The 14,564-nt window shown below is 41.0% G+C and overlaps 1 protein-coding gene across 1 annotated transcript in view; it reads left to right on the top strand.

Annotated features, from left to right (window-relative positions):
• MAP3K7CL (MAP3K7 C-terminal like) overlaps window positions 1-2,524 on the top strand; it is a 99,736-nt gene extending 97,212 nt beyond the window's left edge. The window contains exon 10 of the mRNA XM_029938679.1: window positions 1,384-2,524. Within this exon, the coding sequence (XP_029794539.1) occupies window positions 1,384-1,564 (181 nt within the window). The 3' untranslated portion in view covers window positions 1,565-2,524. The remainder of the gene's footprint in view (window positions 1-1,383) is intronic.
• The last annotated feature ends 12,040 nt before the right edge of the window (window positions 2,525-14,564 follow it).

The raw sequence follows: 14,564 nt of genomic DNA, 5'->3' as shown, positions 1-14,564 counted from the left end.
GAACCATGAGATCATGACCGGAGCTGAAGTCAGACACTCAACTGACTGAGCCACCCAAGTGCCCCAGTATGTTCTAAGAACAAGGACATTCTCTCAGTTAACCGCAGTACAATCATTACACATTAAGAATTTTAGCATTGATACAGTGCTATTTCACAATCCACATTTGGATTGCATCAATTTCCGAATGATGTTCTTCGCAGCAGTTTTTGTTTCCAGCCCCAAATTGCACACTGCACTTAGTTGTCATTTAAATGTTGAACCATTCAGGCTAGCAGTTTGAAGAGTACAGGCTAGGAATTTTGTAGAATTCCCCCCAATTTGAAGCTGCCTAGTGTATGCATTTTGGCAGGAATAGTAGAAAAAGGATGCGTCCGTTTTAGTGCGTATGAAATTTATTTCCTTACTGGTGATGTCAAGGTTGATCACTTGGTTAAAGCAGTCTTCCAGGTTTCTGTACCTTTTTGCCTACAGAGAAAAAAATGACACACGCTTAGAGGCAAAGAATTCTGTTAGATCTAGTTTAGGATTCACTGACCCACGTAAGGGGAGGGGACCTGTGTTGGGTTGTCATGTTTGGTAAATCCAGCCATCGACTGGGAATCTTTAGCTCCTTATTATGTGTACTTATATCAATGAATTATTGACAGATAATTACTGAGGACTGAATTTGCTTAAGACTTTGTCACTCCTTATCTCTCCAATAAACTTAGCCTGCTCTCTGAATTCTACAGTCAGGCCAGCAGGAAATGTAAATACATTGTTTTGTTAAATAAGGCTGCAAGATATCTATATCTAAATATCTGTATTTATATCTATATCTATATCTATCTATATTGGCAGTAGGGAAGGGCATGGAAAATAATATTTGCATAAAGGAGTTGGATTCTTTAGTTTAAAGAAGACTTAAAAGGGTTTGTTAAGCTGTGAGGTAGAAAACAAAGAAGGATAGTAACTGAATTTTGAGGACAAAGATGAGGGAAAGGACAAACTATCTTTCTACTTGTAAGACAATAGGCAAAATCTTAAATTATAAACTGACTTTCTGGGTTTTTTCCCCCCTAAACTAATTGTAACTTTTATAGTTTGTTGTACTCTTTTAAAAAAATCACCTTTTTTTCAGTGTCAAAGTACTCATTGCATTTTTTTGGTCTATGTTGAGTATTTTGGATGTGTGTGGTAGAGGTGCTACAATAAAATAAAGTAGCTAAAACTCGTGAAGCTGGAAAAGCTGAAAGGAAGTCACTGGAAGCAAGTAGAGATGGTGAAATTGAGAAATGCAGAATCAAACATTCTGCTTCCATTATGCTGTCACTGCATAATTTATTTTGTTTGCATTAAATTTTGTGCCTTTTTTCCCTCACCCACCACATGGATCTTCAGAAAGGAGCTCATTGCCAAGCTGGACCAGGCAGAAAAGGAGAAGGTAGATGCTGCTCAGCTGGCCCGAGAATTCGAGGTACTGATGGAGGAGAACCGGACATTGAAGTTGGCTCAGTCCCAATGTGTAGAACAGCTGGAAAAACTTAGAATACAGTATCAGAAGAGACAGGGCTCATCCTAACTTGAAACTACTCAATGTGAGCATAAAAGGTTGGTGACTGCTGTGTCCTGGCCAAAAGATTTTCGTTGTAAGGGGATAGTGTGTAAAACCCATTGTTTCTTTTTATTACCCACGTGGCAAACATCTGTAATGAATTTAACGCTTGCTAGATGGAGTTTGTGAGAAAGGAGATTATATTTTAAATAAGATAATTAAAGCAAGCCTATTGGCAATATATGTCTTCAGAGATCATAACTCATTTCCAAAGATATATATTTTTTCTTATTTACAAAGATGTGATCAGACTGTACATCAGGGTAGAAAATGATGAAAATAGAATATTGACTGACCCCGCTAACAATCATGAACAGAATTAAGCCAGAAAAACAAACTGGTAAGACGCTCACTGTAGTTTCATACCTGTGTATTCTTAAATTTCATGTCTTGAATATTTTAACTGTGCTCAAACCTGAAGTCAGAAACTTCTGTGCACATTTTTAGGTTCACCGGAGTTAGGTTTAATCCCTCAGTGATTGATTGTACTGAGAATAAATGGTTGCCTATCATAAAAGCTTTCTCATGAAAATATTAGCAGAAAGCATGTTTGTGCCAATTCCTACTGCCAGTGCTAACTTGCTGTTGTGATAAAAAGCTGATACAGCTGCATTTTTTTTCCACACCATGTTACCAGCCAGTAAACATCTCTGCCTTTGCTTGTGTGTGTTTTGGGGGCATGCGGGAAATGGAAAAGTATCATTTGGACATTACTTTGGTGACATGAAAACATCATTAAAACCATGACTATGATTTGGATTTAAGGAGGTTTTGGATCAGCGATAACTAAGATGAATATGTGGAGAAGAATAAAATGATCCTTCCCCTGTTGCACCTATCACCATAGTTCCCCAAGTGGATCTCTTTGTTTTATGTCCATTTCTATTCATGTAACTTCTTTTTCATTAAACATGGATCAAAACTGTCTGTCTGTAGTTTGTCCCTTTCTTAACTTCCCTTATGCAAACACTAGTCGGGACTGGCTAACCTGAGTCAGAATGTGTTCTCAGGGATGTGCAGAATCAGCAGTGAAGCCCCTTTTCTTGGAAAGACTGTGGTTTCTCATGTAAGTCACGCAGAGTTCTAGTACTCAATATGATGTATTAGAAAACATAAAAGAGGAGAGTTGAATAAAACAATAGGATGGCCAAGGATAGACCAGTTGTTACAGACAAGGGTAACTTACCCCTGGGGGGACATGTGGCAAGGTCCAGAGCCATTTTGTTGTTGTTATTGTCACGACCAGGATGCAGAGGTGCTATAGGCGTCTAGAGAATAGTGACCAGGGATGCTGCTGGATATCATGCTATGTGCAGGATGACACCCCCAGCTACAGAGAACTGTCTGGCCCAATGTGCCAATGGTGACAAGTCTGATACACCCAGGACTAGACTAGTCGCTGGGCAGATGGGCAAATGCCAAGGGGAAACACATAACAGGGTCACGAGTCTCTTGCCATGTGGTGCAGAGTCCATGAGGTCTCTAAATACCCTGATCCCCAATTTCCTCATTTGTAAAATAAAGCTTTTTGCTAGATCTCACGCTTCTAATGTTACATACGTCTCTTCACCCTGAAGGTGCTTTAACATGTGACCAAAGATGAAAGTCCCTCTTATCCTGGTAGAACCTTCTTCTTTAGTAACCCCAAGGCTTATACATACTAATATACAGAAGGGATTGTCCACTAAATTTATATAAATCCAGGGTTAATGGACTGGGAGAATAAAGTATACATTACCAATGTCTAAACACAGGAATTAGTTTTTGGTCACTGCCCATCTGAAGAGGGTTTCATGTGTTTATGGAATTCAAGCAGTCATGGCCCCTTAGATAACTGGGGGAAGGGAAATACAGTTCCAAAATATCTTTGCTCTACCAGAATGAAAATAACTTCACAGGGTCAAAATGTAGCAACACCTCTGGTAATATATTGAGGAGACACTGAGTAAATAGTTTTAATGTCTGTGCCTGTCTCAGCCTGAAATTTTACTATGTGTTTCTAAAGGTATCTATTCATGACTCAAAAGCAAGAATTTCCCTACGTGTGTGTGTGTTTGAGGCAGGCTTTATTCCTTGAAAATATGAAAACATCATCTACTTTTGAAGTACTGCCAGAGAAATCTAAAGGCAAAATTTCTTGCATTGCCAGTCTTATCTTTTCATTCAAATTCTCCCCAGTCTTACTCACCTCTGCATATTATCTGTATAACACAGAACCATTTAAGAATTTCCTATCTTCAAATATATTTACAGTATTCCTGATATTAACTATAATGAAAATGATATAGGGCATTACAAATGAGCACAGAAGTCCAATTAATATTAGGGTGAAGATATTTGCTTTAGAGGCAGAATTAAAGGAAAACGTAACCCATATTATATCCTGCAATTGCCCTACTGGAGATTCACTCTCTGTGGGTCAGTTTACATAGACATGAAAAGAATGTGGTTATATGTGGGTAGAGGTCAAATCTCTAACCACTGGAAAGGGCAGAGCATGTGCTTTATCTCATTCTGGTATCTGGACTTGGATGTATCATGAAGTCAGTATAAATAAGGAAATAAAAGCCATCTGGAATTCAAATCCAATTCGACAAAATTGTATTATGCACTTTACTAGTGCAGGGCAGAGGAATAGCAACAGAAGATACAAGAAGGAATTACAGAGGCCTAGCCTTCGAGATGCTTCCAGTTTAGTAACAGAAATAGCATATATGTTCTAATTCCTGAAGACATGAATAAACATAAGTGCAACAAGATAGATGAAGTTTTCAGTAGGAGTTCAAAGAAGGAAAGAATGGCATGAGCCAAAGGACAGTGGCCGGGAAACACAGAGTTAGGGCCACAAATATGGGGGGCAGTAAAGAGTCTTCCTGTAGAGTGTATGCAGGGGGATAGTGGAAAATGAAGTTAGGAAGATCCCCTGGGCCCTGGTTGCAGGTGGATTTAGGACAGAAGCATTTTAAAAAATTACATTTAATGTTTATTTTTGAGAGAGAGAAACAGGATGTGAGTGGGGGAGGGGCAGAGAGAGAGAGAGGAGGACACAGAATCTGAAGCAGGCTCCAGGCTCTAAGCTGTCAGCACAGAATCCAATGTGGGACTGAACCCACAAACCATGAGATCATAACCTGAGCCCAAGTCAGATGTTTAACCAACTGAGCCACACAGGCGCCCCTGGATAGGAATGTTTTGAAATGAGTAGTGAATGATCAGGGCAGGACTTGAAGATAAGCAATATAGTTGTAGTGCCCGGGATGGATCACATGAGCCAGAGGCCAGAGGCACGAGGAACTGTCAGAAGTGTAATACAAAGGAGTGTGTAAGAAGGAAAGAGGTTGCAATTGAAATGGAGTAACTGACTAGGAGGGATGGAGAGACATGGTAAGTAGAATCCACGTGGCTTGGGATGGACTCCATATGCAACTGAAGCCAAGAAGGTGAGAGATAACATTTACTGAGCCCCTTCCGTGCCAGACTATGCCAGTGCTTTATATAGGCTGTATTGTTAAATTCTTATAACGACCTGAGAGGTAACCATAATTATCCTCATGCTCCCAAATTAGTAACTCATCTTACATAGTTTGTACAAATTTCCCAAGCACTGGGATTGAAATACAAAGTTTTGTTCACTTATTAATTCATTCATTCTTTTAACTATTTCCTGAATAGTTGTACTTTGATAGGCATTCTGGAAGGTGCCAGGAACACAGCAGTGAACAATAAAAAATTGGGTGCTGTTCTCAAGGTACCCTTAGTCTAGGAAGGGAGGTAGACATTTACCCAAATACCCACTTGGGGTAGGCTTTTATTGCTTTATTTTTTGGGGGACAGAGAGAGAGAGTGAGAGAGAGAGGGAGAGAGAATGCGTGGGGGTGAGCGTAGAGGTACAGAAAGAATCCTAAGTAGGCTCCATGCTCAGCACAGAGCCTGATGTGGGGCTCCATCCCACTACCCTAGGGTCATAACCTGAGCCGAAATCAAGAGCCAAATGTCCAACCAAGTGAGCCACTCAGGCACCCATGGTCATCTTGAAATATATCCAAAAATATCCTCTAAAGGTAGAGCATAAATTCCCTGCCCTTTAGTGTGGGCTGGTCTAAAATACCTGTTTTTAACAGACATAATAGAGAAGAAGTGGCAGTAAGTGACTTCTAAGGCTAGGTCATAAAAGACATAGGAGCATCCTTCTAATCTGTTCTCTGGGATCCCTTGCTCTGGGGAGAGCCATCTACCATGTTCTGAAGAGACTCAAGCAGGCCAAGGAGAGGCCCACAGGGTCAGGAACTGAGGCGATATGAGTGAACTTGGAAGCAGACCTTCTAGCATGAGGCAAGACTTTGAATGGCTGCAGCCTGGCTGACATCTTGATGCAACGTCATGAGACGCTGAGCCACAGCCACCCAACCAGTCTGCTCCTGGTTCCCGAGGGGCAGGAGCTGAGAGATGATAAATGTTTGTTGTTTTAAGCTATTAAATTTCAAGGTAATCTGCTATGTATCAACAGATAACAAATATATCATGTTAATGAGGTAAGTGCCAAGCAGAAATGAAACCTAGTTTATGAAAGAGAATCTAACTGAGATAAGGAGGCTGAGATGGTTTCCTTGGGGTGGTGACTCCTGAACTAAGATCTGGTAGATGAGTAAGAGCTAAAGAGGCAAAGAAGGTGGGTGGAGAAAGGCATCTAGACAGAATGAAAACATGCAAAAGCTCCGTGTCACGTTCAAAGACTTGGAAGACCAGTGCTGAGCATGGAGATATAGGGAGTGTGTGATACAAGATGAAGTTGTAGAATAAGGCAGAAACTTGAAGAACTCATTAAGAATTTTGGCCTTAATCCTAAAAGCAGTAGGAAGCCATTGAATTTAAGCATAGGGGCGTAACGTGTGAACACATGATCTTCTATAGTGACATGCTTGAAGATTTTTCTTTTTTAAGTTACTTCACTTTAAGTTGCTGAGAGTGCTATACAGGAGTATTTGTATTGTGTACATTTAGCTAGTGGGATAGATAGACAGATAGTAACTTAGTTATACAGGGTTATTATATACATTAGATTTGATAAGTCATTTTAATGAATATTTTTTCCTTAGAGAATAATAAAGGCTTGGTAGTATCATGTGGCCTGGTGGAATAGAAGACAGACTGACTCTACCTTCAGTCACCATTAATATATTAAACTGGGTGACACTAATAATCCTTTTTTAAATGAATATGTCTGTTATGCCCCTGTATTTAAATGCTTATCTCATGTTTCAAAGTCGACAGACCTAGAACTGACAAGAGACTATTCTTGAGCAATTAGAACTTTTACGAATTTTTCACCCATCTTGTTGTTTTTATGTATTTATTTATTTTTTACTGGTTATAGCTGTGATCCCCATGATGTGATTTTTAAAGAATCATAATAATCAGAGATGAGAGTGAAATCATCTCATACATCAATGTAGAAACTTGAAATGCACATAGGTTGAGATTAAATAACCAATGAAGCTGATAGCATGAAACTTTAGATTCTTTGAATACCCTTCAAATTCTAATAGTCTGTGTTTTATTTTTTATTTTTATTTTTTTAAATTTAGTGTGCAGTATTATTGTTTTTTTTCTAGGAGATAAATACTCGCCATCTGTTTTTTATCAAATACATCATTTAATTAATTTTTAATTTTTTAAAGTATCTATTCATTTTTGAGAGACAGAGAGACAGAGTGCCAGCAGGGGAGGGGCAGAGAAAGAGAGAGGGAGACACAGAATCTGAAGGAGGCTAAGAGCTCTGCGTTGTCAGCACAGAGCCCGACACAGAGATTGAACTCACGGACTGCAAAATCATGACCTGAGCCGAAGTCTGAAGCTTAACTGTAACAGTTTTACAAAACTGTTTTACCAAAACTTAACCCAGTGTTTTGGTTAACTGGGTATATATGATTTCTCATGGTTATCAACAAAAGCTCCCTGAAAAAAAAATGTCTTCTACTCAAAAGAGTTCTAAGTTATAGCGTTAAAATCATATCTACTTCCTTCTGCTGCCTGAAACCTTGAAAACGTTCCTTTGTACCCAGTCCTTGTGTGGGGGTGGCTTTTATGAGTGTAGATAATGTGATAATGATGGTTAGGTGATGGACTGAGTCATACAAGCCAGAAAACAGACTGGGTCTCTGTGGAGTTGGTCTTTTAAAAACTTTTTAGTGACTGCTTTTGGACTAAGGAGTTTAGGATGAGAATCTGAGCAGAAAGACTGAGCCAGTGTGAATAGAGGAGGAACCAAGTTTCAACAGCTAAATGAGGGAGAAACTGCATTTGCAACTGGCTGCTCTCAACTGATTTTGTCTGCACTGAACATGTCTGGGCAATAGCTGTTGTCTCAGATCTGAGTCTTGGAAAGGGGAAGATAAAGAGATAGAAGGACAAGGTAGAATTATGTGTGAGATAGACTATCCCCCCACCCCACCCCCAGCTTCTTAATTGCCTGCTCACTTCTCAAAAATGAAGTAAATACTGAACATGCTGACTTTCCCCATCATTCCTGTAAATAAGGATATGACTCACAGGCCCTGCAATCTCCAGAATGCCATAGATACTATGGTGATTTGGTTTAAAAATAGCTGGGAAAAAGCGAGAAATCTACTATGTGTAAGTTGGGATGGTTTTTCTTTTCTTTTCTTTTTTTCCTTTTCTTTCTTGTTTTTTTTTTCTTTTTCTTTTTTAAACTTATTTTTAAATATTAATATATTTAGAGAGAGAGATAGTGTCTATGTGAGGGGCAGAGAGAGGGAATCCCAAGCAAGCTCCACACTGTCAGTGCAGAGCCTGATGCAGGGCTCCATCCCACAAAATACAAGATCATGACCAGCTGAAATCAAGAGTTGGATGCTTAATCAACTGAAACATCCAGGTGCCCCTGTTTTTGTTTTTCATTTAACTTGTTATCGTGTCAAGCCCGAAATATTCTAAGAACATCTGGTTTCCCAACCAAATTTTAGGGTTTTCTGCTTTCTGGGAACTAGCATAGTGAACACAGTGGTCAGATCTCAGATCCCAGGTGAGAAACAAGAGTCAAGACTCATGAGTCACTGTGGTCTACATGCAAATCTCTATCTGGTTGTATGTTCTTCCTTTCACAGAGAGAGATGAGCATTGGTGGCATTTGAATACACTGACTCCCACCCCTAAACTGTTACACAACCGTTGTAATATTATAAACACAGATAGATAGGGTGCTAATTATAATAGTGGTTGAAGTAGCAATAACCATAAAACCCTACTGAGTGGCATTCACTGACCTTTAGCTAGCTGACCCAGAGGTGGGAAGCAAGGAACCTCTTTACTATTGGTGCCCAAACCCCCAAAGCAAGACTTTCTGCAAACCTAGTTTGAGATTGAGGATTAAGGTGCAGGTGAGGAGCTTCTGTCTCCCCCAAATCTCAGTCCTACTCTCTATAATCAATGTCCTGATAGGAAACAGGAGCATAGTCAAAAGGGGCCAATAAAAGAGACCTAATGAAGGGAATATTTACAAATTTGGGGGGCAGAGTTAAGGGAAGTTGGAGAGCTGGTGAAGCCCTTGGGACTGGCAGCCTTAGGGACATCTCTCCTATATCCTTGAAGCTAAAGGAGGGAAGAAGCAGTACGAGGACTTGGAAGGAACTGTGACTGGAAAGGAGGCTTCTTCCCATCTCATCCCCAAGAACTTGTGCTTCGGTGGGGAGGTAAGGCCACAGCCTACCCAGGACTTAGCAGGGAGAAGCCTGGAGGAAAAATCCCCAGTCTTTTCCTCCCCCTGTTTTTTCCTCTTCTGCTGGTGGTTCCCACTGGGCAAACCCAATCACAAGTCAGAGGGCAAGGGAACTTTGTGGCTATGGTCCCTCCAGCCAGGCTCCCGGGGCACATACCAGAATGGAAAAGTGGGGGGAGTGGATCTGCAGGGGTGCACAGAGAGTCTAGCACAGATGACCAATAAGCTAAAGAGGGAGAAATACCTCAGTAGCTAATAAAAAAAAAGGAGGATTGCCAGGCTGGCCAGGCTTGTGATTTTAACCCTGTGTCTTTCCTAGTTTGTAAATGTCTGGAAACATGAACCAGGAAAACCATCAGCCCCTCCCTCCCTGAGGATGGATCAGGGGTGGCGTTGTCAGACAAAATATGAGATGTCCAGTTAAAACTGAATTTCGGAAATCAGATAAACAATGAATATATATATACATATATATATAGTTCATTTTAACTGGGGACTCTGTATTTTAAAAAAAAATTTAAATTATTTTTAAGGTTTATTTTGATAGGGACAGAGTGAAGGAGGGGCACAGAGAGAGGGAGAGAGAATCTCAAGAAGGCTCCACACTGTCAGTGCAGAGCCCAAGGCAGGGATTGAACTCATGAATTGTGAGATCATGACTTGAGCCAAGATCAATGGTCACTTAACAGACTGAGCCACCAGGCGCCTCTGTATTTTATTTTAAATGGTTTGTTTATTTATTTTAAGAGAGGAGGGAGAGGGGCGGAGAGAGAGGCAGAGAGAGAATCTGGGCACTGTCGGCATAGAGCCCCTACACAGGGTTTGATCTTCTGAACCAGGGGATCATGACCTGAGCTGAAATTAGGAGTAAGTAAGAAGCTCAACTGACTGACAACCACCCCCCCACCCCCGCCTCCCACCCCAGGTGCGCTGAGAGCTCTGTATTTTTATTGGCTGAGTCTGGCAATCCTATTTAGGTAGGGTGGTGGAGAGAAAGAGGGCTCCTCCCAACCTCATCCTTAACTGCTGTTTGTTTAGAAGAAAGTGATCTGGAGGCTGAATGTGGTATAGGATTTCTGAAACTTTGCTCTTGCAACATCAGAGTTTGAAATGTTAAGTATGTAAAAAAAAAAAGAGAGAGAGAGAGAGAGAGGAGGAAACACGGTTTCAGGATCAAATAAATGAGAGTGACACCAGGCAAAAAAAAGCTAAAGAGTTCGCTCAGCTTTAGGATTTCTCCCGGCCTTTATTTATTTATTTTAAGATTTTATTTTTAGGGGCACATTGGTGGCTCATTCGGTTAAGCATCCAACTTCAGCTCAGGTCATGATCTCACAGTTCCTGGGTTCCAGCTCTGTTTCCGGCTCTGTGCTGACAGCTCAGAGCCTGGAGGCTGTTTTGTCTTCCTCTCTCTGTGCCCCTCCCCTGCTCACACTCTCTCTCTGTCTCTCAAAAATAAATAAACATTTAAGAAAACTTAAGATTTTATTTTTAAGTAATCTCTACACCCAATACAGGGCTTGAACCCAGAGCCTCAATATCAAAAGCCACACACTTCACTGAACTGAGCCAGCCAGGCGCCCCTCCCCTGATCTTTAATGCTAATATGCATTGTGACACTAGTAATAGTGTTTCCCTGCTTTATTGAAAACCCAAGACAATGAACAAATGACAAGCCCAACGTCCTTCTGTTCCACAGTGACCAGAGGTTTCCATTAAAAGGCAATTTAAATTTAGCAGTCATTTTGATATCCATGATGTTAAAACAGAATTTTACTAATATCTCAGAATATTGCTTTAAGGCTTAATTTGCATTTATAAAGACATTTTTAAACTCCCCATAAATGTTTGCAAAGTGATAGCATTCTATTTAATAAGATATTAGATTGCTCACTTGATCCTGCATGGTTTTGCTTATGAGGAATATGACGAATCAATTAAAACCAAATTATCATCCAAGCAGGGGCAATCCTAGATTTTTCAGAAACACCAGGATGAAAATATCAGCTTTCTCTGCTTCACAAGGTTATTTCTGGCAAGAAATGAAATGTTGTGAAAGGTGCCAAAAATTACTGTGCTGTAGGAAATCTTATTATCACTCTCACTGTAGAGTTGGTGGGCTACACAGGTTTCATGGGTTTCTTTGTAGTTGTATTTTAGCTAATTTGTTGTCCAGTATGTGATCCTGCTCCGTAATGCACAATGGGAGAAAAAGGGAAGTATATTGGGATTAGAATCAGCGGCAAAGGGGCAGATTCCACGCTTGTGCCCCACCCCGAATCACCACCCCCCAGTAACAGTGGCAAGATTCTTCCATGATGTGAAAAGGTGTTTATTTTTTTCACATCATAGAGTAGATGTGAACATAGAGTCCTAGGTTGATTTGGAGGTTCTGTTCCATAAAACCTTCAGAGCCTCAAATTTATCTGCCCTTATTGAGGAATGTCCCTCGTTATTATAATCCAGATGTCAGCAGCTCATTGTTAGGGTTCAAGATGGCTACTGGGAGGAGAGACCCAGAAGAGGAGGGGCCATTGGGTGGCTGGCTATCCTGGAAGCTGCCACAAGATGCTTCTGGGTCATGAGGTCCCCAGATATTTGGTCAAACATTATTCTGGGTGTCTGTGAGGGTGTTTTTGCATGAGATTTGCTTTTTTTTTTTTAAGTGTTTTTATTTTGAGAGATAGAAAGATAGAGAGACAGAGAATGTTCAGGGGAGGGGCAGAGAATGAGACAGAATCCCAGGTAGGCTCTGTGCTGTCAGCACAGAAGTTCAAACTCATGAACCATGAGATCATGTCATGAGTCAAAATCAAGAGTCAGATGCTTAACTGACTGAGCCACCCAGGAGTCCTGGGATTTACTTTTTAATTCGTAAAATGACTAAAGCAGACAGTCCCCACTAAGGTGGGTGGACCTTGGCTGATCAGTTGAAGCCCTTAATAGAACAAAAAGGCTATGAGTAAGAAGGAACTCCTCCTGCCTGCTTTGAGGTGGGATGTTGGCACTTTCCTGCCTTTGGACCAGACTAAAGACATTGGCTCTTTCTGGGTCTCAAGCCTGCCTGCCTTCACAAGAGAACTGCCCACTGGCTTTCCTGGGCCTCTAGCTTGCAGATGATGACTCTTGGGACTTGTCAGCCTCCATAATCACATGAGCCAATTCCCTTTAATAAATCCCCCCCCCCCTTTTGGTTCTGTTTCTCTGGGGAACTCTGACCAATAAAATCTTATTGCCTGGAACTTAGTATGGAAGAAAAAGAGCAAGTATATGGGGTGAAGTGTGTAGGGGCACAAGCAGAAGATTCTGCCACAGGAAGGAATCTCAAACCCTTCCGGGTAGTGGTGGCTCAGTAGGGATGGGAGTACACTCTTTTATTTTGGCAGCTGATCAAGTGCACTGCCGTATCAGCAGCTCAGGCTCTCCAGGTAGCAATTTGGGCAGCAGTGTCTTCTGTCCTACTAGATGAAAGTTCTTGGAAGATATTAATCATGTCCAAATTCCTTCATTTTAAATATATTTTCAGAGTATGTTAAAGAAATTTATTTTATTTTTTTGAGAGAGAGGGAGAGAGAAACCCCAAGCAGCCTCCGTGCTCTTCGCGCAGAATCCTGAGATCATGACCTGAGCTGAAATCAAGAGTTGGACGCTTAACTGGCTGAGCCACCCATGTGCTCCTCTTTCCGGAGTATGTTAAATGCAAATATCTCTACAAATAAAAGCCCTGCCACTTCGTGCAGTCATGCACGTTTGGATTTATATGAATATGTGTGTGTAAAACATGGACATAGGACATTTGGTCTGTTTCAATGCCTGAAATTTAAGTAGGAATGATTACTTTTGTATAGTGAGTAACACACTCCCCGCTCATAGGCATTTTCTTTCTTTGACACCAGGTAACGTCTGTCAAGGGTGAAGAATGACAAAGGATGGTTTTGACAATGGTGAAGAATGACTCAGTTCTTAGATTGGGGATTTTGAAGCCACCTCACTAGCTAGGGACAGATGTCACCTGTTATCAGAGGCCTAGAGTTCAATTTTTGGAGCAGTTATCCAAGCTCTTGTAAGAATTGCTAATCGGAAAATGTGTCTCTTCCCAAGCTCTGCACAATGATCAATTGTACGTAACTCCTGACGGTTGTTGCTCAAAGTCATTTGTTGCCTCCTATTCTTTCCATTTGTGGAAAAAGCAGGGGAGGATGAGATCTCAGTTTGGTTTGCTATTATTCTTGGACCCTTGTATAAGGCCATCAGAATAATCAATAGGTGGAAAGTTGAATTAATGCTTACTTTTAATTTGTAATTGGTTACCAAACTTAAAGAGAGCTTGATGTAGCATCAGAGTTTATTGCATAATTTGGGGACCAGTGTGAAATGGACATTTGGGGCCCCTTGGTTCAACACCTAAGAATCTCTTGACACTGACAGTAAAGCACTTAAAGCCAGTGCAGGGCGATTCTGAGTGTGGGTCCTGTGCAACTGCACATGTGGCCCGTCTATGAGGCCAGCTCTGCTTAGCACTGTATGATCATCACTTTGATGCCCGTGAAGTCCCTACAAACCTTTCACTTTATCCTTTCCCTCCATGTCCTTGAATCTTCTCTCTCTTCCGAAATCTTTACTTTCTATAACATTATAGGAAATGAGAGAGTCTAAAGAGAAAACATTAATTGGTTTTAGATTTTTTTCTTCCATTTCCTTCCTGACTATTACGGCTCACAGACATTTCCCTGTATTCTGACTTCCTCTAATATAATGCAGTACCCTCCGTTGCTTCCTCGTCATGTATACACACATGGAGAACATTTGTGGGGCTGTAGGTATGATTGATTCCTATCACGTAAACTAGGAATAGTCTTCAAAGGCCCTTGACATTTAATATGGAAAAACAACCTATAAGAATCGCATCACCCACATGGACTAAAGAGTGAACTAATTACCCAGGGAGATGGGATATACCCGGATCCTGAAAGATTTATAAGGCAAATTAAAAGCACATCTTTTAATCAAAATAGCTTCTGATTGCTTTATTTCCTGTGACACTGTATTTGTCGGGTTCTCCAGAGAAACAAAACCAGTACAAGGAACTAGCTCATGCAATTATGTAGGCAGGCAAGTTCCCAAATCTTCAGGGTGAGTCAGTAAGCTGGCGACCCAGGAGAGCTGACAGTAGATTTCCAGTCTGAGGGTGAAGGCCCGAGAATCAGGAGAGCCGGTGGTGGGCTCCTATCT

Source organism: Suricata suricatta, chromosome 5, assembly GCF_006229205.1.
Source record: "Suricata suricatta isolate VVHF042 chromosome 5, meerkat_22Aug2017_6uvM2_HiC, whole genome shotgun sequence".
NCBI lineage: Eukaryota > Metazoa > Chordata > Mammalia > Carnivora > Herpestidae > Suricata > Suricata suricatta.
This window is presented reverse-complemented; position numbering and strand designations above follow the sequence as displayed.